The following is a 23,897-nucleotide window of genomic DNA, read 5'->3' as shown; positions in this document are numbered from 1 at the left end:
TAAAATTAAAAAGATTTATCTAGCAAGAGAAGTAATAGTCATGGAAGAAAATCTATAAAAAATAAAACCAGAGAAGACAAAATTCATTCACAATTCTACAAAAAGATAATCACTGTTGATATTTTTACATAGATAAATCTAGTCCTTATTCTATGAATGACCATTAAAAGAAAAAACTATACTCTATTTAAAAATTATTTTAGGGGCACCTGGGTGGCTCAGTTGGTTAAGCATCAGGTATGGTCCCAAGGTCCTGGGATTTGAGCCCCATGTCAAGAGTTGTCTGACCTCCCTGCTCATCAGGGAGTCTGCTTCTCCCTCTACTTTTCGTGGTCTCTTTCTCTTGCTCTCATTCTCTCAAATAAATCAATAAAATCTTAAAAAAAAATTAAAATGATTCAAGAGTATTTATGTAATGACGAGATAATACATGTCTGAATAATAGGATTCAAAATTTTAAATGTACAGAAAGGAATAGAAGAGAATGTTAAGTCTCTATTCCGTTCCTGTCCAACCAACCACCATCCGTGTTCCCTCCCTGGAGTGAAGGACTGTTTTCAGTTTTTCTTGGCAACTTCTTAATTTTAGAATCAGAAGGCTAGACATTGAGCTCAGAGCTCAACTTCTTCAGACTTTTTTTTTTTTTGCCAGATGTTACAGTGATTTGTTCTTTCCCTGTAATGCCACTCTTATAGGAAGAGCAATGTGTTATTTCCAGAAGAAAGGAATGGGAAAGCAGCATGCTGGCATGAAGATCTAGAAGCACCAGAATACACGTCCCTTACTTTGTAGAAGAACATTCCAAGGCACAGATGAAGGGACTTCTTTAAGGTCACATGGCTAGTTTGACATACAACCACAATAATTGCAGGATAACTAAAAGCTAATTTCCCCATCCCATCCTTAAATTTCTATAGGTGGGTTAGTAAATTGATATCAGCAACATTAAGTTGATATGCTTTATTCAGGGTATGAACACAATACGTGAACTGGGTAAAATAGTCATTAGAGTTGCAGTTAGAACCTAGGAAAGTAGTTCATTTTTATTTTTTTATTTTTTTTAAATTTATTTATTTACTTATTTGGCAGACAGAGATCACAAGGAGGCGGAGAGGCAGGCAGAGAGAGACGAGGAAGCAGGCTCCCCACTGAGCAGAGAGCCCGATGCGGATTTCGATCCCAGAACCCTGGGATCATGACCTGAGCTGAAGGCAGAGGCTTTAACCCACTGAGCCACCCAGGATCCTGCTGCTGGGAATACTATGACATGCATGTGCTAGAATTAATATAACAACTCCCCATTACTGAGCATGTGGATTGTTGAAAGAGCTTTAATATTATAAACACGCTGTAGTAAGTATCTTTGTTCATATATCTATGTCTGTTATTTTATTTTTTTTTTAAGATTTTTTATTTATTTGTCAGAGAGAGAGGAGAGCGAGCGAGCACAGGCAGACAGAATGGCAGGCAGAGGCAGAGGGGGAAGCAGGCTCCCCGCCAAGCAAGGAGCCCGATGTGGGACTCGATCCCAGGACGCTGGGATCATGACCTGAGCCGAAGGCAGCTGCTTAACCAACTGAGCCACCCACGCGTCCCAACTATGTCTGTTATTTGATGAAGATAAATTCCTAGATGTTGAACTTCTGGTTCAAAGTGTATGCATATTTAAATTTCTGTATTTATGACAGATTGCATTCCAGAGAGCCTGAATCAATTCATAACTCCACCAACAATATATCAAAAAACCCCTTTCACCCACTCTTGCTCGTCCTTGGAATCTCTCAGTCCAATAGGCAAATTTAATCACTTGTTTAAAAAAAACTTAAAAAAAAAAAGTCCCTAAAGGAACTAGACTTATCAACCAGGTCTCCTGCTCCCCCCTCCTTTTTTTTGATAGTATACATATGAACAGTGAAGGGGGAACTAGGGTATTTCAAAGGGAAAGTTCCAAACCATTTAAACTAAATACAAACCATATCAATGCATCACCAACAAGGACTAAAACTGCAAAATAAGGATTTTCGGTAAACCCTAAAGAACGTTTATATGGAGATCACAAAGGCGAAGAAACAGCTTAGATTGTTGTCTCAGGAGAGGTCTTCCCTTGAAATGTGGGTAACACCCTTGAGGCATTTCAGTAAATGGGATCTAAGGCTTCAGTAGAAGAGAATAGCAGGTTAATGACATATATATGAAGTGAGTCAGAAGGCAGGATGGTCTTAAAAACTGGATGTGCCTAAGCACATACTATATTAGAACGAAAATGAATAAGGTGTTTGAATAGAATTGGCAGCAGTATGCTGAAACTAAAACGGATATTTATCTTCCTTAAAAACGACTCTTTCTGATGTAACCTCCTTGGCAGGGTCTTCAAGACTCTTTTCCTTGATAGGCATGATTTCGATGGATGAGAAAAATAGGGGGGTAAAGAATGAGCCAACTCCCTTTGAAAAAATTATTTATAGGTGATCAGGACCAACATTTATTATTTTTTGGAAGAATAAGCTCTAAAACAGTGGTTCTCAAACTGGCAGCATGAGCATCACCTGGGAATCTGTTAAAATGAAAAATTTCAGGGTCCACTCCACATGTACTGAATCTGAAACTCTGGGGGAGGGGGCCAGCACTCTGTTTTAACCAGTCTTCCTGGTGATTCTCCTGCACGGTCTCTGGGTAGTTAAATCATTAAATTATTTACCATCAATGTTTTTAAGTTTGTTTGTTTTTTTTCTCAAATTACACTCAACTTCCCGAAGTTTGGAAAATGTAAAATTATAAAAAGATGATGATGAAAGACATGGATTATTTAAAGATACCATCCTAAAAAGAATGTGGTGCTTTAAGAATTCTGTCGGGTATTTTGAAGTGCATGGTTTGGCAAGCGGTGGGGGACCTGCTCTATGTAAACTGAAATTGCTTCTTCTAGGTTGGGTTTTCGGGCAGTCCTTCACAGATGGTCTACATATTTCCATAATATATCTGCTGTGAACTTGTTTGTCATTTGACTCATCTACATAGGCCTATCATGACAAAATGTCATCTTGACCAAAGGAAGTATTTTTCTAAAAATCTCTGAAAAGAGATCAAAGTCTTTGGCACAAGGCTTTAAATAGACTGTATTATGTTATGCACATGTTGAAAACAATACTATTTTCCTGGGGAAAAATGTGTTTGAACAGTATCTTGTTAATTTCTTTCTCTGGACAGGCAGAGAAAATCTTCCTCCAAAATGCTGTGGATAGTATACGTGCAGTTTTTAAGAAAACCGTCGAAGTGTCATCTAGAGTACCACTTCATGTCCATACCAGCAGCACAGGAGAATTCAAACTGTTCCACATCCTTGGTGACATTTGGTATGGTGGTATGGTAGCCATCCTATCAGGCCTGTAGTGGTGTCTTACGGTGGTTTTAATTTGCATTTCTCTAATGACTAATGATGCTGAACATCTTTTCCAGTGCTCATTTTGCCATTTGTCTATCTTATGATCCAATCAATTATTCTTTTTTTTAATCTCAAAATAAATACAAGCACATTTCCATACAAAGACATGGATCCTTGCTATGGTCTGCACTGCATCCCTCCAAATTCTTATGGTGAAGCTCTGACCCTCAGTGTGACTGTATTTGGAGATAGAGCCTATCAGGAGGTAAGAAGGGTAGAAGAGATCATATGGGTGGGGCCTTGGTACCATAGGGTTAGTGCCCTTATAAGAGACTGTGTAGGGTTGTGCTAATTCCTACTCCTTCCAACAAGAAGGTGGTTATGCAAGCACGTGGGGGGGATGGCAGGCATCTGTAAGCCAGGAAGAAAGGTTTTACCAGAAACCAACCAGGCTGGCATGCTGATCTTGGACTGCCAGCTTTCAGAACTATGAGAAAAGTGACTGTTGTGTAAGCCACCCAGTCTGTGGCATTTTGTTATGGCGGTCTGAGCTGACTGGCATGATCCTCATAGCGGGATTTGTAATATCTAGATTATTGGTAACAGTACAAAACTGGAAACCACACAAATGAATGGATAAGTGAGTTGTGGTACACACACATTAAGGAATACTAATGAGCAATACAAGTGAATGGACTGTTGGTATATACAACAACACAGACACATCTAAGTTATGCTGAGTGAAACAGACCAGACAAGAAAAAAAAGTCATCATTATTATGCCATTTCTATTAAAATCTAGGAAATGCAGATAATCTATAGAGACAGAAAGCAGAGCTGTAGTTGCCTGGGAGTGAGGTGTGGTGAGGAAAGAGAAGGAAAGATTACAAAGGTACAGGAGGAAATTTTAGGGGGGTGATGAATACATTTACTAGTTTGATTGTAGTTATGGTTTCATGCACACCTACTTCAAACTTATCAAACTATATACAGCTTACTGTATGCCAATTAAAGTTCAAAAAGCCTGTTTAAAGAAAAAAAAACTAACAACCTGTGGAATCTTCCTATTATCTCCAGGAAGCTCCAATTCTGTGTTAAAAAGACTTTTTTTTTTTCTTTTCTCCAATCTCTGACAAAGAAACGGAAAAGAAAGTGCTTCACTCAGAAAGGGCTCTCATATGTATGGGAATTCATGGCTTTGTACTCTCCTTTGTGAGGGGCCTGGAACAGAACCTTACCTTCACCCCAGACCCCCAGCCTTTTCACTACCATTGGAGGTAAAACAAAAACAAAACAAAACAAAGTCAAAGGACATAAAACAAGTGTCAGTGAAACTCAAAACTGGGAAGCAAATGGTTATACCTGGATTTTACCTTTTGTTTTTGCAAGCACAGGTGACCCTATTGGATATTGTGGTAAAGAATGAAAACCTGTTATGAAGCTTTTCAATCACATTTGGTAATTTATGTCGGGAACATTCAGTTACAGAAAAGCCTCCAGAAGTAAAGAAGTTAAAATCCAGAAAAATGTGCCAGCTCATGTCAGGCAAAACACTGACAACACAACCCAAAGTTGGACACAGAATTTGATTAGGAATTCAAAAACCGGTTTCAATTTCACAGCAACCTTACAAGATACAATGGCGTTTGGTTCTTCGCTTTAGGTAAAGTTCATACTAAACATGAGGGTTTATGTCTATTGCAATTTGGGGATTGTGCTAATTCATGTTTAGATGGGCCGGAGATAACAGGAGTTATCTTAGACACAAGGCAGTGTTTTAGAAGGTCCTTCGTGGCAAATGACTATGGAAGGAAACTCCGTCCGAAGTTGCAAATTGTTCATTTCCATCTACTGTGCTGCGGCTGCCAGTATTTTTTCCTTGAAATATTTAAGATTTTAAGCAAATTTTGTGAGTTTTGACTACTTACCTTATAGGTATAGAGGTATACCTTACAGAAGAGGGAACTCAAAACAATGATATGCCAAAGCTCTTGCCCTTTCTAATACACAATATGAAGTGGAGAAGTTTTCTGGGAGGCTTACCGTCAACCCTGCCCCACGTTCTCCCCCCTCGTCAGTTCTGACTTCTACTTGTATTGACTGGCTGCTGGTTCCCAGCTGGAGAACACAGACTGCACCTGCTCCGAAGGCCAGCGGGGCTCTGGCCTCATCCGGCGCTCTGCCTCTGCTGCTCGTGCACGGACAGGAGGACCCACCAGGGGTCACTGCAGCCTCAGAGCTATTGTGCCCGCCAGTCCTGGACACTGCCCGTCGCGCGGAGGGCGTGGGACTGGGAGCGCCGAACGCCAGGGTCCGAGCAGAACTGCGCCGGGTCTTCCTTGAGCCACCCTCCAGTCTCCCTAGGAAACCCACACGGCCAGCAGGGCCAGCGCTCCCGACAGCGGGGCGGCCAGGGTGCGGCGCGCGGGTTCCCGTGCGGACCTGCCCGCACCTCGCGGTTCGATCACCTCCGCTTCGCCTTCCGCCCTTAGCCGGGACCCCGCCCGGAAGGGGCGCCCCTTCCCGGCCTCTGGGCCCCCGCTCCGCTCCAGGGCTCTCTGCTGACGCCGGGGCCCAGCCCAGCAGCACCTGGGCTGCTCCCGCCCGGGGCGCCACCCCTCGCGCCGCCTGGAGAACTTTCCCGGGAGCCGCCGCGGCCTGCGCGTCCAGGGCACACCCCCATCCGCCCGCCGGCGCGTTCCCAGCTTGGGCTCCCGCTTCTCCGCCCGCCGGCGCGCCCGCAAGCCCTCCGACTCCCCACTTCTCAGAATCTCCCGGAGGAGCAGCACTCCGCCGCCACCGCAAGGCGTTCTCGGAGAGCGGGCTTGAACTTGGCTACACACAGTCCCTCATGATGAGTTCCAGGGTTCCCAGACGGGAGCCGTGCCCCGCCGAGAGCTGACTTGCGCTCGCCAGTCTCGGTAAGGAGCTCGCGGCCCTTTCCGACACTCTTCGGGCGGCTGGGTGCCCACGGGATGGGGTGGCGGATGTAGCTGACTGAGTGACGGCCCTCGCCACTGGCCCTGCACTGGGACTGGGGCGTCGTGGGTACCCCTGACACAAAGGAACGACCTAGGATTCCCAACCGGCGGACGGGACCGGTGGCTGCGGGGTGGGGTCGGGGCTGGAATTGCAAGCCCTCCAGGGACTCCGCAGGGAAGGGAGGCCGAGTGTCGCGGCTGTGCTCCAGGCGGGCTGAGGCGAAGGGGACTGCACAGCTCCCAGGGTTTTTCTCGTCTGGGGAGGGCCTCGAGCTCGCGTCCCTCCCTTTTCCTGTTTCTTGCCCCCATTGCCAGGCGACTTTTGTCGTCCCCAGGACTGCGGGAGGGGCCGCGGCGCCCCCGCCTTCGGAGGAGCCCGAGCCGCAGAATGCGCGGGGACGCGCCGCCGCCCTCCGCGCTCAGTTCCGCCGGCGCTTCCCCGGCGGCTCCCGGGCGCTGACTCCCCCGGCTTCTCCGCCTTTCTTACCTCCAGCCGGCGCCGGGCGCCTCGTCCGCGTGGCCCGGGACTCCGCCGGGAACCGGCCCTCTCGCCCCGGCCGCCGCGCGGACAATAAATTAATGCCTCGCGTCTGAGGGGAGGGGGCGGCTCGGCGCCTTGGTCGCAGCTTTCTCTCCTGACTGGAGACGGCCACAGCCGACATGGGCTGCTTCTGCGCTGTTCCGGAAGAATTTTACTGCGAAGTTTTGCTTCTGAATGAATCCAAGTTAACCCTCACCACCCAGCAGCAGGGCATCAAGGTAGGCGCGGGCCGGGGGCGTGTCCCAGGGGTGGGGGGTCGGCAGCCGGGCAGGCTCGGGGGTCCGTGGCTTTGTCTGAGGGCTGTCAGGGTCTCGGCCGGTGCCTGCTCTCCGCGCGCTGGGAAGGAGCCACAGCTGCCCTGCGCTCAGGTACAGGGTGGACGGGTCCGGGGGGATTGACTTGGAGTCCCTTCATAAAGGGAAGTAAGTTTGATGTCTCAGAGGGTAGTCCGCCATCCACTCTTCAGTTGCAACCCACAGTCCTGCAACGGAGACCAAAACTCTTCCCAGCACCGGTTTCCTCCCAGAGCATCTAAGGCCCCCGCAGCTCCAAAGAGGCGCAGAACCGAATGTACCGGCTGCCTACAGTGTTGAAGGCACGATTTCCCTTGGCTTTGTCGAAGGGTTTTTTTCTCTTAGGGTCATGGGGCAGTGAACATATAGTTCACTCGCTGGAACACGTTTACCGGGTGACTGTGCCTGGGTTTGTAGTTGGGTAATGCTACGTTTGGACGGAAAATAATTTCCAGTCTACAAGCGAACTGGTTTTATCCCCACGTTTAAGTAAACATCTCTCAAAGCGCCTCGGTACACAACTTTGCGCCCGTTTGTAGGCCATTAAAATGCAATTACTGCTATTAGCCTGGAGAACCCAGGCTGTGGGAAATTGCAGAGATCCACTTCCTTAATTTTGATGAGTTCTTATGTTTATGGTTGACAACCTGCCGGACGCGCCTGCGCGCTTGTTTTGCTCTTGCTACAACGTTAACTACCCAAAGGTGATCCGAATTCCGAGCGTTTTGTTTTCTTTTTCTGCATATTTAAATGGCCGGAGCAATTTAAATAACCTTCGCAGCTGAGTCCAGTGAAGGGCTACCGCTCCTCCTCCCCATTATTGCCCCCCACTCTCCATCCCCTTAGAGCTGCCAGTGTAGTCTTCTAGTCTTGTATGTCAGAAGTTAATCCCAATGGCGCAGGCCCTCGGCATTTCCTTGTGTGAATCAGTTTTTACACAGCTTTATGTACACTAAAGTAACTGTTACTGGCCAAAAGCTTTAGCTTTGAGGTCACCATTTCTGGTGCACAGAATTCTAATTTCACAGGTGTCATTCTTAAGCAGGAGATGGGGGCAAAAGTGATCAGTTAAAGCCCCAAGATAAAGTTAACCTTTTCTTCCCTGGAAATTGTTTTGAACATTGTCTCCCAGGAATTATAAAAAGCAAACGTCAATCAGATTCTCATTTGGTGTTTCCCCTCAAGGCCAATAAAGGACTCCTGGAAAAGGGTGTTTCATATTTTCATACTTTATATTTCCAGCTTTTCTTTATGTTCCACTCCCTCCCTCCCCCCCCATGAAACCGGAGGGGGGGGGTACTTTCCAAGAGGATGTAGTGTGTACTGTGCAAATAGGCAAAAATCACAAAACATAAATTTTTGATAACACAGAGATTCTCTTTGGCTTGGGGAAAGAAACAATTAGAAAAAGATAATGGATGATCTGATACTAAAACAACAAATCTTTCTAAAGTGCACAGTCTGGAGTCATCTGGAGTGTGAGCTTCCTATTTAATCATGAAAGCCATACCCCTGTCAGCTGTGGAGCATGTACATTATTCTGTCAGGGGAGCAGCCAAGGCTTGGGATCAAATGGAATAATTTTGTCAAAGGAACATGAATAAGAAAATCCTGATCCATAATTACTTTTTATAACCTGATGGTGCTTATCTTGTTTTACAAATGAATGTTGGAAATTGGTGAGTGATTCAAAGGCAATAGCAACTTTATAATGCTGTTATTTGGAGTATATGCCATTTAACTAAACAATAATTTAAGCAGGCTTTTGTTGGAAGTAATCATTTCGCAACAGGCTTGGCCTCTTTCAGTGTCACAAAAGCATGCCACAATTATTTTGATGGCCATATGTGTAACACAGATGTTGTCTGCTGAAGTTAACCACATTATCTGTAACTACCAGGCTACCATTAAATGCATGTGTTAAGCACCTATCTACTTGTGGTATGTACTAAATTAAAGACATGTGTGTATTTATAAATGGAATAATGCACGAATAGCGTCTCACATGTAGATGCTATTCAAACATTGAATAGATATGTGTATATTATTATTCTGTACATATTTGGCATTTTAACTCCTACTTTAGTTTGTAAATGAAATAGTCAACTAAAATACAAATGAAATAGTCAATAGCTACTATTATGGTGTTTTCCCCAGGATAGTACACTTGGTAACTTTTATTTTCATAATTAATGAAAATAAAATAAAAGTTAAGCATATGACATCAATTAGCCCATTTTACTTCTGAAATTAAAATAGAAGAATCTTCCTTATTTTTCAAAAGTATTTCCTAACATTTTGAGATGACCCTTTCCACATTCTATCTCAAATGAAATGAAGATAGTTAATTTTGCATTAAAATTATTCACTTATTTCGTCCCTTCGTGGAAGCATGGATTTTACTGATAGGATTTTAGTGATTCCTAAGTATTTACTTAAGAATTTGCTTGTATTATTGTTATAATAATGCATTGTGAGCTGAAAAAATTAATTGTAGTGAATTTAAGTAGAAGAAATGTGAGAGAAAGTTGGTAAAAATTTTTTTTCTGTGTGCCCTTTTGAAAAACACTTTTTAGATTTGTTTAAGCACCAAATTACAAATTGAAGTTAGTCATGAAGTGATTTTCTGCAACTTCCTAAAAGTCTTTCTCAACTAGAAAAAAAATTGATGTGTTTGCTCCCATGGAAAGCATTTAAGCCTGGAGACAATAGTTAGACATCATCTATGTCAAGATGAATAGCATTTAAATGGAAAATAATTTTCTGTTTAAAAAATAAAACACAATGTATTTGTATTCATACTAATGTTATATAGAAATTTGCTTCTTAACTTGCCTTAGAGGTAACCTCACCTTGACAAGTGGGAAGTCTTTTCGCATGCAGTTTATAATTTGAGCCTTATCCAAGACTTAAGAACCCAAGTTTATATAAACCAAAAGCTATTGGTTGTGTGTTGACCCCCCACCATAGTTTTTAGTTGTTTGTTCTATGCTGCTATCTCTATTGTTTGTTTAAGTAAGAATTTCTGCTGTGGTTGGTCTTCTGGATTTTTGAGTAATGTTTGTTCAGGGAAACTTTTGTTATGTCCTTTGTAGTTCTTTGTGCTGGGGGAGGTAAAGATCTTACTTTTTGTTCTCTGAGAAAACAAAATTTGATTGTGGCTCAAACTACTTGAATACATTGTCAAACGATTAGCAAAAGATTTTCCAGGGGAAAAAAAATTGCAAGGTTTGATTATAAATTTAGTCCTCAGAATTCCTGCTGCAAATGTGAACTAGATTAATAATTTCATTTCAGTGAGGTTTTTGTGCTGTGAGCACTGATGTAATAAACACTGAGGTGCTCATTTTTCCCTTGTATTTGACTCAATTAATGAAACCAATATGACAGCAAGATGGAAATTCCATTAACTTTTTAAAAAGGCGTTATTTGACATACACAGTACACACAGTTGAAGTGTGCAATTTACTCATTACCTTCTAAGTGAAGTTTCTTCCTAATCATCCTGAAGTTTCTGAGGAAATATTGTCAGTTTTGATGTTTTGATCAGAAACTTCCTAATAACCTAGAAAAGCAGTTACAAGGTGGGGATTTAAATTATTTGCATCTCACTTACCAAGGATTGTCATTTCCAGTCCATTTGGATCAGTGAAGAAAACATCTAAGAAGATTGGAACACAGTGAAAAGCACCAGTGCTTCATAAATTGTATTAAATATATATGTGGATACCTATGTCTTCTAATATCCACCTCATAAGGTATAGAGTCAGGGACTTGATAAACATAGGTTGAAGTAAGTAATCATACACCAACATTTCTGTCAATGTGAGGTTGGGTGTGGGTCTTGATTGTTTGGTAAATTAGACATGACTGGAATAGAAGCCTCCCTCACCAACACTCCCGCTCGTTTCAGAAATTCAAATAGGATATCTGTATGATTGTGGCTGTTGAAGATGGACTACTACATAAATGCTCTTTCAGATATCTTTTTGTTTTTAAAATGATTCAAAGTATTTTTTCAGCTTTATAAAGGTATAATTAAATGGAATTAGATTGAATTGTACCGCATGATTTGATAGAACATAAGTTGCAGAAGGATTCCCACTATTCCACCATTCAGGTAATGAACACATCCATCATCTCACATAATTACTTTCTGTTGTTGTTGAGAATACGTGAGTTCTACTCTCTTAGCAAATTTCAGTTCTACAATACAGCCTTATCAAGATCCTCAAACTGTAAAGTCCCCTCAATTTTGTAACTTTTTTTTCCTCGAAAAAAAAAAAAAGATTAAAAATACCATTTATCATCCATGGTTTGAAAGTGATTTAAAAGTAATTTAAGGGAGGAACATTGTTGGCTCCGTAATGGCTGTCCTTCACCAAGTGCTTATAATTTCATTGGTTTTTGGTGGACTGTACTTTTTTTTTTTTAAGATTTTTATTCATTTGACAGAGATCACAAGTAGGCAGAGAGGCAGGCAGAGAGAGAGGGGAAGCAGGCTCCCTGTTGAGCAGAGCCCAATATGGGTCTCAGTCCCAGGACCCTGGGATCATGACCTGAGCCAAAGGCAGAGGCTTAACCCACTGAGCCATCCAGGTGCCCCTGGATTAGCCCTGTTAATATCATTGTTCTTGAATTCTGTAATGTTAAGCTTCAACTGACTTTGAACTAAACTTCAACTAGTGCAGAGCTTTGAGGAAGCACTGGCTGGCTCAGTCAGAGGAGCATATGACTCTTGATCTTGGTGTCATGAGTTCAAGTCCCATGTTGGAGATAGAGCTTACTGGAAAAAAAAAATTATACAGAGCTTTTTTTTTTTTTTTTTCTTTTGACCATGGATATTGTCTTAGTCCATTTGGGCTGCTACAATCTGTATCACAGACTGGGTGGCTTATAAACAAGAGAAATTTATTTCCCATAGTTCTAGAAGCTGGAAATCTGAGATCAGGGTGCCAGCATAGTTAGGTGAGGGCCCTTTTCTGGGTGAAAAACTTGTATCGTCCCATCGCAGAAGGGGCTATCTATAGTAATAGCTTTTTTGGCCTTCTTTTATAAGACCAGTAATCTCAAAGGCCCCAACTCCTATACTGCCTTGGGGCTAGGGTTCCAACATATGAATTTTAAGGGCACAATATTCTGACCATTGCAGGTGGTGATAAAGTTAAATATAAACTATAGAGATGAAAGTCTAGACTTTTCTTTCAATTAGCCACATGGATAGTGGTTATTTTTATTAAGATGCTTAGAAAGAAAATGCAAAACTCTTTGATGGTTTGTGTCCCATTGTATCTCAGAGTTGGGCTGGGCAGTTCTTCTTTGGGAGGTTGTCCCATCCACGGGGGGATGACCATATTCCTACATCTACCCAGGAGTTGCCAATAGCACCTTCTGCCCAGTCATGACAACTGTTTTGCTACCTGTCTCCTGATGGGCAATAGGCACAAATTCCAAACTTCATTGTTCATGTTAGCAGCCTGCTTGCTCTAGACCTATAGCAGTTCGGAGGCCCTACCCAGATGACTTGCTCCGTGGGCACACTGAAATGCTCAGTTTCCCAAACGTACCAGACTCTTGTGTGTTTATGCATTGATTCTCGCCAAGTGGTGTACCCTCTTACCTTTCCCAAAGTACACACTCATCTGAACTCATCCTCTAAGACTTGAATCAAGTGTGCTCTTTGCCAGGAAGCCTTCAACCCAGGCTGACCAGGCAGAGTGAAGTGCTAGCCAGGACTTCCCACACACCCTGTTCTGGCACTTCCCTTGTTGCATTGCAAGCATCATTTCTGGACACGTCTGTTTCTTCCAGCAGTCTGCGAGCTCCTACCTGTGGTCCCCCAGCAGCTAGTGTGGTATGCCTCACACAGAAGATGCTTATTAACTATCATTTGAATAGAGGAACAGAAGGCGTGTTACAGCTGGAACAGGCCACATTGAAAATCTTATGGATAATGAGGTCCTTTTGCCATTTTATTTCTACTAGAAAAGATCCTAGAATAAAGTAAACCTTGCTGTGAAAAGTCTGTTGCCAAGATACTCTAATTCTTATATTGATAATGGGTAGAAAATGAGACAGCGCTGTGGGCAGAGTGCACACAGCGTGCCCAAGAGCTGATGAGCTCCTATTCCAGAACACACGAAGCACACCCTTTTTGTATCCTAGAGGTCAGGATTAAGTCTTTTCTGTCTGTCTTTATTTTTAAAAAGTATAACTTTCCCCTTACAACTTGAGAGTCTTTTGCAAGAAGGACATGTTTCTAGAATGGATAATAGATCCTCACCCAGGAGTTTCTTTTTCTTCCCGGTCTCCTATAAACCATCAGAGAGGATGGCCAATTGATTTCACACGGTGGGTTTACACCACCAGGGACCATCTGTGTACTTTTTAATCTTGCTGTACCCCTCCCCCCATTTTACTCTTGAAGCTGCATCAACCTCATCTGACATTGCTCTAAGGCTTAATGGCAGAGACAGTGTCAGTAAATATAATTTTTTTTTATGACACATGATAAGTTTTTCATTCCTATGCACGGGGTATTTTTCCACAGGCCAGTGACTAGATTTACCATGCCCCTCCAGCTTCCCTGAGATTGGCTGCTTTTGGCTGAGCTTTGTCTCCAATGTTTTAGCCGCAAGTTTTGCTCATACGTAATGCTCCTCATCAAGCCTGCTTTGGGATGTGAAGAGTGATCACCATGTTCTTCTGCCTCAAAAGATTTGTTTCTAAGTTTCTTACATGAAAATTAACCAAGCATCCGTCATTACTCGTTTAGGTATAGCCTAGGTGTGCTAAGCTCGGGAACCAGCGAATTTTGGTTTGTGACTCACAGCGCCTGTAACTAGACTTTGGTGAGTCTAAGATACCATTCTAAAAAATGTGAATTGCATTCCTGTGTCCTCTGAGCCATGTATGTAGTTCCTGTTTTTTTAAGTGGACCGGTCACTGTTCCCTAGTGCTGCTTATTTGCATGTTACTCTGTAACTAAACCCTTTGCTAGGAGATTCCCCAAAGGCTGAGATGGCTCCCCCAGAGGTTTTCCAAATAATCACTGAAGACGTGAAAGGGCCTGATAGTGGTTTCCAAATGTGTGAGAACTTTGTTTTCAAGGATATTGACATACCAGGAGGAGGTCAGGATAAGAGAGCTGTGGGCAGGCAAGGAAAAGCAAGAAGTGCTGAGTGCCGGCCCCCCGGGGACCATAACCAAAAGAGCAGGTGGGGGGCGGAATTAGCTGACCGAGACTGACCAGAGAACAAAATGTAGCAACAGGTGGCTTAGAAATGACCCATCTGAGCACATGAGAAAGCATAATTAATAATGCCGGGGGTTCCCAACTTTGTGGGGATGGTGTCCCAGAAGTTGTGTAGAAAGTACCTTGCTCAGAATGCCGCTTTTCCGTACAGTGACGCAAGTGACGGTCAGGATCCGGAGCTAGCCCACAAAGACCCTTGGAATTTTTAAACCATTCAGGTCTCACCTTGGTCTTCATTCTGAGCCGAGTCTCAGAGGCAATCTTAGAGCCTTTGTCACCTTAATTGTCACTCAACAAATTGTTTTTTCTCCACCATTCTCACTGTTCCCAACTTAGTCCTGGCCCTTATGTGTCACACCTGAACCAGCATTCTAACCTGGGTGCTGTGTGGTCACCTTCAGCCTCCCTTCTCCCCACTCCTGCCCCGTGTTCAAACTCTGTTCTCCCCTGTGACCAAGTGACTCTTTCCTGGAACTAGGCTCCGTTTCCTCATCTGTAAGCTGGAGTGGGGGGCATGATGGCTGCTGCAGGATGACTGTAAGAATTTGAGGACAAATTTTAAGCACATAGGATCAAAAATTGCCCCATAAATGATAGTTATGTATGATCTATTATTTCCTAATAAATTTCGTTCTGAATTCTGGTTTGCGATATCTTCCCTTCCACTCCTGCTCAAAGTGATGCTGGCTGTCTCAGAGGTGTGGGTGGCCAGTCACTCACCCTCTTAGAGTCTGCTTCCTCATCTGTAAAATTAAGGTGAGGCTCTCCATCTTATTCTGAGGTACTGCATGTGAAACCCTTAGCTCCATGCCTATTTTTTATTGAATTGTCTCAGCACCATTATAAAAAATCAGTTGACAACTGGGGCACCTGGGTGGCTCAGTCGATTAGGCACCTGCCTTCAGCTCAGGTCGTGATCCCAGGGTCCTGAGATTGAGCCCCGGGTCAGGGTCCTTGCTCAAGATGGAGTCTGCTTCTCTCTTCCCTTTTCCCTTCCCTCCCACTTATACACACTCTCTCTCTCAAATAAAATCTTAAAAAAAAATTGACAATAAATGTGAAGATTAACTTCTCCATTGTCCGTTCTATTCCATTGATATACATGCCTAGTTTTATGTGTCCTATTTATTTTTACTAGTTCCTTGGCAAGATAGTAGGTGTTTGTCATTTAGCAAAGAAACACTCCCAGTTAAAACAAATTTGATAGGTCATATTATGGAAAAAAATCGTATAAACATTGTGGGGGCAGTAAAATGTTGTTTGTTTTATCCACTGTCAACTCTTCAAGAACCTAGAAGGGTGTCAGGCACCTGGTGGTGCTCAGTATTTGTCATACCCGAAGGACTGATAGAAGGATTGTGTTAGTGAAGTTGTTGCTGCTGCTATTGTAACTTGAAACTTGGTTGAATATTTAGATTTCCAAAAAACTGTTCTGTGCAGCCTTTGACTGTTGCTGCTTACATTGTGTATAAAGGATTTGCCTTTGATTCTTGTTTACTCTTTCTGTAAACACTAGGTAGAAGGCCAGGAAAAGGGCATTTGCATGTTTCATGAATAATTTTGTTAGTTTTGATAGGTGAAGGTGTAGCACGTTAGATAAGTTAGTATTTAAATAGGTGTGTGGTTTTTATCTATTCCCTTGAAACATACTGAGAAATTGCTAGAGATTTGTCCCGAGAAGTGCACTGCACAATGGAAAATAACACAGATGGCTAGAGGACCACTTGTGAACACCATCCCCCGCCCCTGGGGCCTTCCTTTTCACCTGGAACTCCTAGGATTCCTAGCAGAATTAAGGTTCAAGCCTAGGAAGCAGCTACAGCTGTATGGAATTGGACTAATAGCCCCTGACTGAGGACAGTTGTAATAAATCTTAGTGGTACTGAAACTGATGTCATGTAAACTTTGCAGTTTTGTCTGGGTCACATGATGAGTTGGGAGTATTCAAACCTTTGAAAAATCCTAATAGATATGCAGGCTATGGGCAGTTCCCTCCGTGAAGAAAATCTCAGATGTCTAGAATCTGGATAATGCCATAGCAGGACAGAATCTTCCATACAAACTCGTTTCTACTTGTCATGGCTTTTTCCTGCCAGTCACTCATTCTTTTGCCATCTGATTCTCTATACCAAACCTGTGGTCACGTGGCCTCACTTGACGCAGCCCCAAGATGCTGTCAGAATATGCCGCAGACACCAGGGGGAGAATGTCGAAGACATGATGTGAATTACAGCAGACTGGATCTCACTTATAATAGAGTTAGACCTGGCGTGGACATTCAGAATTGTCTTATCCTGTCCTCTCATTCTGTAAGTGAGGGACTCCAGTGAAGGGCAGTGATTTCCTAGAGCCCAGCACAGAGTCCTCAGAATCCTGTTTCTCGGTTTCCCATCTGGTCCTTTTCTCAGTGTTCATCCACCCCTGATTTCTTGGCTGCACTCAAGAGAGGAAGGACTGGGAGCCGATTATAAAGGAAGAGGTCAAAACTGATTGAAAATCGCTTAAGTTTACTGCCAATCCCACCTCCTCCCCGGTTCCAACCCCCTCTCTACCCTCCTCCCTCCTCCTCAAATCAAATCTTGATAGGGCTACGATTTGGCCTGATTTCCCTTAGAAGGTAGATTTGTGGCACTCTTTTCAGAGAGATCATATGTGGGAGAGACCCTTTGTCTCAAGGAATCTTATTTCTTGAGATTTCTTGAGAGATTCCTTTGTCTCAAGGAATCTTATTTCTTTCCAGAGAGACACTTACCACATTGCATTTTAATTTTTTGGCTTTAAAAGAAACACTTATTTATCCAAAAGGTCTGGAGTTCTTCCTTGGTCTTTATTTTGTAAAGCTTCTATGCTGAGTTCTTACAGCTCTGTTCTGAATATCTCTTCAGGAAAGAAAATTAAAAACTGATTAGTGACCCTTTTCCCTGCCCGAGGGAGGGTGCGAGGGAGGAGAGCAGAAAGGTAAAATTGCTCTTTCGTTGAAAGGTTTCAGATGGGCCAATCGTCAGGAGGCTAATAGATCTTTTCCCTTGATAATGATTATTTCATGTGTCTGCAGCTGTTTACAAGGGCACTTGGAGGATGTGCAAATTTTCCAGAATTCCTCAGAGAGCCAACTTTTTTTTTTCCCCCTTCCCCTTTCAGACACTGTTTTTACATCATGTTCTGGGGGCAGTTATTTGAAGATAAATAGGTTCTTGAGTGTGAGAGTATATGGGGGTCTGGACCAGTACCGTATATCTGTAGTTGTCGGTATGGCTTTGTGAACTCAATTCTACAAGAATGTATTCCGAGCTTGCTGTGTACCCCGTAGCGTCCAGGATTTCTGGCATTGAGTATAAAATAGAGGGAGGACTCTTGCCTGTAACAAGTTTAACTTTGAGCTGGAAAGCTGAACATTAACTTATAAAACAACAGACTGAAGACAAGACCATTTATAACCAAGTAATAAGTTATGTGGTGGGTATTCTAAGAGGTAAATAAATTATTCTAAGAAATGATGTTTCTAATATGCCAAGGTGGGGTTAATCAAAAAAGGTGTTTTAGAAAAAGTGAACACAGCTCACAGAGCCTTATCAGAAACTCTTGGGGCCAGGTGGGTTTCAAGATTTGAAATTTTTTGGATTCCAGCAAGGTGATACAGAACATATACCATGCGTTATGCGTCACCCCTGGGCAGGTCGGCGGCAGTACGTCATGAAACAAGCACCTTAACCTTGGAGCAGCTTGTTGTCTGTATCTTCACAACAAGTGTGTGTGTATGTAGGGGGTGTCCATTGAGACGGTAAGTCTTATGCCAGCGGATAACAGGTTTTGTCCCTGTGTTGGTTACCTATTGCTGTGTGGTATGTTCCATCCAAAAGTCAGCAGCTTAAAGAACAAACGTGTGTATCACCTACAGATTCTGTAGATCTGGAATCCAGGAGCGGCTTAGCTGAATGATTCTAGTTCAGTGTCTCCAATGAAGTGGGACTCAAGCTGTGAGTGAAGCCTTAGTCACCTGGGGTGGTGGAGCTGTTTCTAGGCTCACTTATGTGCACGTGGCAACCCTCTGTTGGTTCTGAGTGTTCTTAATAGCATGGTGGCTGGCTTCCCTCCAAAGCAGGTGGTCGTAGAGAGAGAGAAAGCCCAGGGTAGAAGCCACAGTCTTTTTAACCTCTTCTTACTTCTGCGATATTCTGTTGGTCACACCAGGCCACCTTGGTCTGAGAGGAGACTATATAAGAGTGTGAGTATTGTGAAGCAGAGGTCCCTGGGAACCGTCTTGAAGGTGGACTGCTGCAGTCATCAACCGAGTTTTGGCATGCAACTTAAGATAAAGCTCAGAGTTGTCATATCTTCTTGGGTGTTGGATTGTGGAAGAGTGTGGACTTACATAGACTTTGGTCTCCTCAAAGTGATGACATGTGAGGATGGACTGTGTCTCCTGAAGCCAGTCCAGGGTGGCAAGGTAGCCTGAACACAGAGGAATGAATTTGGTGGAGGAAGAGGAAGAGGGTCTGAGAATACTCAGACTCAGTCTACCATGTGCCAGGCATTGCACTCAATGCTGGGGATGAAAGGGGGAATGAGACATAATTATAACCATGTGGATCTAGAAGTATGCTTTGAGAAATCCAGAGTTTTACTTTGAGAAATAATCAGTGCTTGATGAAAATACTTGTATTGAGTGTCTCCAATTAAAAAAAAGACAGCCTGTGTTGTGGGAGAAAGGAGAGAATACAGACTCAGAAAATCTGGATTCCTGTTCTAGCTCTTTCATGTTCTGGTTTGGAAAAGTCAGTATTTTGGAGCCTTCCTTCTTCATTTGTCAAATTAAACTGATGCTATGTTATTCCATCAATATCCCAGGCATTGTGAAGCTCAAAGGAGATAATGGCTGAAAAAAACTCTTACAAAATCCTGAAGTGCTATGAAATATTAATAATTATTATCTTGTGACTCTAACATTTACTAAATGGTGACCTTTGCAAGTTATTTAACTCTGTACCTCAGTTTCATCATCAGTGAAATGAAGATAATAATACCACCCACTTCATAGTTGGCTATGGGGTTTGAATGAAATAATACATATAAGTGCTCAGAATAGTGACTAGCGCATAACGTGAAAAATACCCAATAAATATTAGCTGTTATTGTTATGTAGCCATACAGTGCAAAACCTAATGGGAGATTAAGAAGGAGTGAAATGATGAGTTAGAATGTCTTTAGATAGTTCTAAACAATGAGCCAAATTACAGTTTCCCTGAAAAGGCTTTTTATTATTTGTATCTGCATTTACTGACTGGAAAAACTGATTTATGGGGTTGGACAGAGATCACTTTGAAAACAGCTACCAGCTTCCTCCCCACCTCCTCTCTCTTTTTGATGTTGACCTTGGTGTGCAGCTTTTCAGACTTTTGAAGGTCAGAGCTGAAAATAAATCCCTTTGCATTAATGGTAACGTAGTAGTCCGTTTGCCTACCCAAGCATAAAGAGGTGAGTTCAATTTAGATAATCTTGATCACTTGATGAAGATGTGTTTTAGAAGTGAAGCTTTGTCTTGGAAATCTGGCAGGATTTACTCATTAAAATTCCTTGTAGGACTAAAATTATGCATCAAAAATGAAGACTTGCGATTTTTTTGGTTAATTTCAGCGATGATGACATTGAGTTTATTATGATTTAGCCTTTGTAAGAATCTGAATTGCTTTATTTTGAGGATCATGAGAACTTCAATAAATCATTATTTTCTAGAATCTTTTGTCCCAGAAACCCTGAAGAACTTTTCCTTAAACTGCCTCTAAGCCATTACATGCACCCAGGAGAGAAGGCTGTGACAGTGTCATGGAAACATCGAAATTGACACAGGCATGACGGTGACTCCCAGAGCATGGCTGTTAAGGACAGGAGACCCTAGGCTTACAGCAGATCAATCCCCTTAGGTTGCAAATAGCCTGTGAATCATGGTGAAGAAACTTGGGAACCTTGTATGTTTATAGGTTAAAAATCTTTAGTTTTCCTCCTGCTCGAAAATGCCGAGCCACATGTGTGCACATACTTCTGCCAGAAGGAAAAAGATAAGTGACCTAACATTTTTTAGGAAATATTTTATTTATTTATTTGATAGAGGGAGAGAGTGAGAGATAGAGCATGAGCAGGAGAGAGAGAGGAAAAAGCAGGCTCCCCGCTGAGCAGGGAGCCTGACGTGGGGCTGGATCCCAGAACCCCCAGATCATGGCCTGACCTGAAGGCGTATGATTAACCCATTGAGCTGCTCAGGTGCCCCGACCTAAGGTTCAAGTATGATTTTAATATTTGGGTCTCCTGTGTCTGAGCAGTGTTGATGCCCTGAAACAGTATTTTTCAAAGTATGAAAATCAGGGCTCCTGAAAACAATTGTTCATATTTAATAGGGTGTACCTCACTTTAGTCAAAAAAGGATTTTTCTGAAAACTTTCCCTGTAAAAATTCATTCATGTTTTAAAATGCTTCCCAAATGCAAATAAATAAATAAATAAAATAAAATGCTTCCCATCTGGAGTCATTGAAAAGTTGAAAATGACATAAAGATTTTCTTACCCCTTAGGGAGACGGTGGTGATTTTATGTTTTAAATTGCTTACAGTTTCTTGGGTCTTCCGTGGGCTTTTTTCCCTTGCTACTGTCCCTGCTGAGCTGACCAAAGCCTTCTTCCCAGCAAGGGGTGCTGTTGTTTTCAGCACAAAGTGGCAGGTCGGTGTACCTTGGATTTTAGCGGTATACGTTTCCACCTTTGTCCTCAAATGGTTAGATAATTGTGTGCTTTCTGCCTGAGGCTGGGGTAGCAAAGTGACAACAAAATGTACCATATCCCTTCATGCTTAATGAATTCTACTGCTTTGAATGGAATCCATGGCTTTATTAGACAAGCCGGGTTATTAGTTTTCTAAAGTATGTTCAACCAAAAATGATGAGCTCCGATGACTTAAGCTGACTGGCATATTTTGAGTCTTGTTGCATGTTTGTCAAAGATCTTGGCTCTCATTTTTGGCTAATCTCTTCTCCACGGAAAATGCATTGACACTGCTTGGGTCAGTTTTGCTGTATTCTTGCATTCAATTCTTAGTGCAGAAAAAGGAGTAAGAGCCAGTAAGAACCCAAATAATTGGAAACATCCGTAATTATTTATAGTGCTTACCAATAGATTTTACACTTCCCCTTAAATCGAAATTTTTGGGCTGAGGATGTAGCATACACAATCCACACGCATGTTCGCTAGTACATGATTCTGGTATTTCTGGCTGTGGCAGTGCATGCAGGGGTAACATTTAAAAAAACATTCTTTAAAATTAATGAGACTGAGAGATCGTCTCCTCTTATGCAGGAACCGTTCATTCTTAATGGAGTAAAGGATGGGAAAGGATCCTACAGATCCTGGGTAGTGAGTATGTTAAATGCGTGTTCGATACAAGCATTTGAACATTAGAATAAATAGCTCAGTTACCTTCTAGCTCTGCAGGTCTGATGGGTTGTGTCTGGAGTGGCTGTGGTGACAGGTGCTGGTTTTCAAGCCTGGAGGTTGTGTCTGTGGATTATCTAGTCCTGAGTTACAATCAACTTTTCATTACTCAGGCTTCACGGATTACTGTTGCTTTTTCAGTTCTCCTCCTAGAGTGGACAGGGCTCAGGAAAATCATTAAATTTCTTGTTTTCAACAATTTGGATGATTGATTTGGTAGGGGAAGGAGAATGAAGCAGTTTGTTTTTTCTCAGACTCATGAGCATTTACATTTTTTCATGACTCCTTTATTCCCTGGATTTTATTATTTTCTTCTTCAAGGCTGCTTCCTAGAGTAAGACCATATGCAGTTAAAGATTACCCATAAAAAAATGTGAGCCAGTCAATTCCATGGAAGTTTTAATAGTACTTCCCATGTACCCAGATGTTTTATATCTCCTGTAATGTCTGACACCTAGTGGTGTCCAGTAAAGGCTAAGAACTTTCCCTTCCAGCCACTTGTGGGGGATATAGAATGAATGTATATGAGATTGTAAGAGAACAGTTAAATCTAGACAAGGATGGAAAGTGTGATGTCGCCATAGGAAGCATGGTCTCGTGGAGAAGTGTGTCTCGAATTTGACTTACAAGGCTAAGTGTGCTTTAGATGCACAGAAAGTAGGGGTTCCCCAGTGGAACTCCTGAGATAGTGAGGAGGCTGGCTGGCCCTGGAGGTAAAGGGGAGAATCACATTACATTCAGTTGGTGTTACTTGTTAAGGGAAGAACCTGAAAACCGTGACAGGGAGTGAAGACCTGATGTGTGATTAAGTCAGAACAGAGGAGAGTCCTGGTGGGATTTTAGGAAGGTGGTGAGCTGGTGGGTCACTACCGCTGTAGGTGGGATTGCAGTGCGGAGAGCGTGGGGTTTGGGAAGGTAGTAGTCGTGAGGTGATGAGAGCTGGTCTGTGATCTTGGAGTGGAGTAGAAGAAAAACCAACTACGTAATTTTGGACACTCATTGAACAAATATATTTTGAGAAACTTCTAGGTATCTGGCACTGTGCTGGGCCTGGGATGGGGTGGTGAGGCGCACTGACACCACCCCTCCTAGCCAGGAGCTTCCAGCTTAGTGGGGGAGCAGGAGTGTGAGTGCATAGATGTGGGGAGGAAATATTGGTGGTGATAGGAGACTATGCTGCAGGGACTCTGATTGGGTTGAATGGTGGTGATGTGGGAGGGGAAGTTCGAGGCAGAGGGAACAGGTTGTGCAAAGGTCCTGGAGCAGGGATGGAAAGAATCCTGTATGGTTGGAGTGCCATCAGGGGATAAGTGAAATTGCTGGTGGTATGTTACCACCACAAGTGAGGGAGGGTCTAGAGGGGAACGTTGGTGGAAACTGGTGGTTTAGAAGGTTTGATTTGAGTGGGGGCATGGGAGTGCCTGGTGGGGGAGGTGGGAAGATGATGGATTTAGAATTTGTTACTTCTCCAGTTGTCTGTAGGTGGGATCTGCCTACCAAGGGTCATTCCCTAGAATGGCTGATTTGCCTAATTATGACTCTGCCTTTAGCTGGTGCCTTGTTGAATGTAACCTAGTTGAGATCAAGTCATGGCAGTTTTACTTAAGTGTGCTTATGAAAGGGTATCCGTTTTCTAGAGAAACATGCCTTCAAAATAATATTGTTTAGTTTTGGTTGGCCACTTTAATGAAAGGTGTCAGGTTTATCTTCTTAAGAGAATTCTTAAAGGACAGAAATGATTGATCTTAAGTATTCTGAGTTCTCAGACTTAAGAGTCATGAAGTTGTCAGAAACGAAGTCTATTTGTTTCTCAAACATGCAGCCTGTTTCTGCTTTGGGGCCTCCGTACCTGCTGTTTCTTCTGCCTGGAATTCTCTTCTCCCAGACCTCCACATGGCTTATCCTCACCCCTTCTGGTCTCTGCTCAAATGTCTCCTTTCTGAGGTCTTCTCCGACCTTCTGAACTCAC

General features: G+C 42.9%; 2 protein-coding genes across 4 annotated transcripts in view; one reads left to right on the top strand and one right to left on the bottom strand.

Annotated features, from left to right (window-relative positions):
- Positions 1–6,065, bottom strand: part of LOC125101212 (translation initiation factor IF-2-like) — a 170,650-nt gene extending 164,585 nt beyond the window's left edge. The window contains exons 1-2 of the mRNA XM_047731807.1: positions 5,876–6,065; positions 5,426–5,824 (exon numbers count right to left, since the gene is read on the bottom strand). Coding sequence (XP_047587763.1) covers positions 5,622–5,824; positions 5,876–6,065 — 393 coding nt within the window. The 3' untranslated portion in view covers positions 5,426–5,621. The remainder of the gene's footprint in view (positions 1–5,425; positions 5,825–5,875) is intronic.
- Positions 6,058–23,897, top strand: part of EPB41L4A (erythrocyte membrane protein band 4.1 like 4A) — a 258,448-nt gene continuing 240,608 nt past the window's right edge. For 2 of the 3 annotated variants that reach the window (XM_047729879.1, XM_047729878.1), the window contains exons 1-2: positions 6,058–6,303; positions 6,699–7,122. In XM_047729879.1, coding sequence (XP_047585835.1) covers positions 7,024–7,122 — 99 coding nt within the window. In that variant the 5' untranslated portion in view covers positions 6,058–6,303; positions 6,699–7,023. The remainder of the gene's footprint in view (positions 6,304–6,698; positions 7,123–23,897) is intronic. The other variant, XM_047729877.1, reaches the window with a different exon arrangement.

This window comes from Lutra lutra, chromosome 5 (assembly GCF_902655055.1).
Source record: "Lutra lutra chromosome 5, mLutLut1.2, whole genome shotgun sequence".
Taxonomy (NCBI): Eukaryota; Metazoa; Chordata; class Mammalia; order Carnivora; family Mustelidae; genus Lutra; species Lutra lutra.
This window is presented reverse-complemented; position numbering and strand designations above follow the sequence as displayed.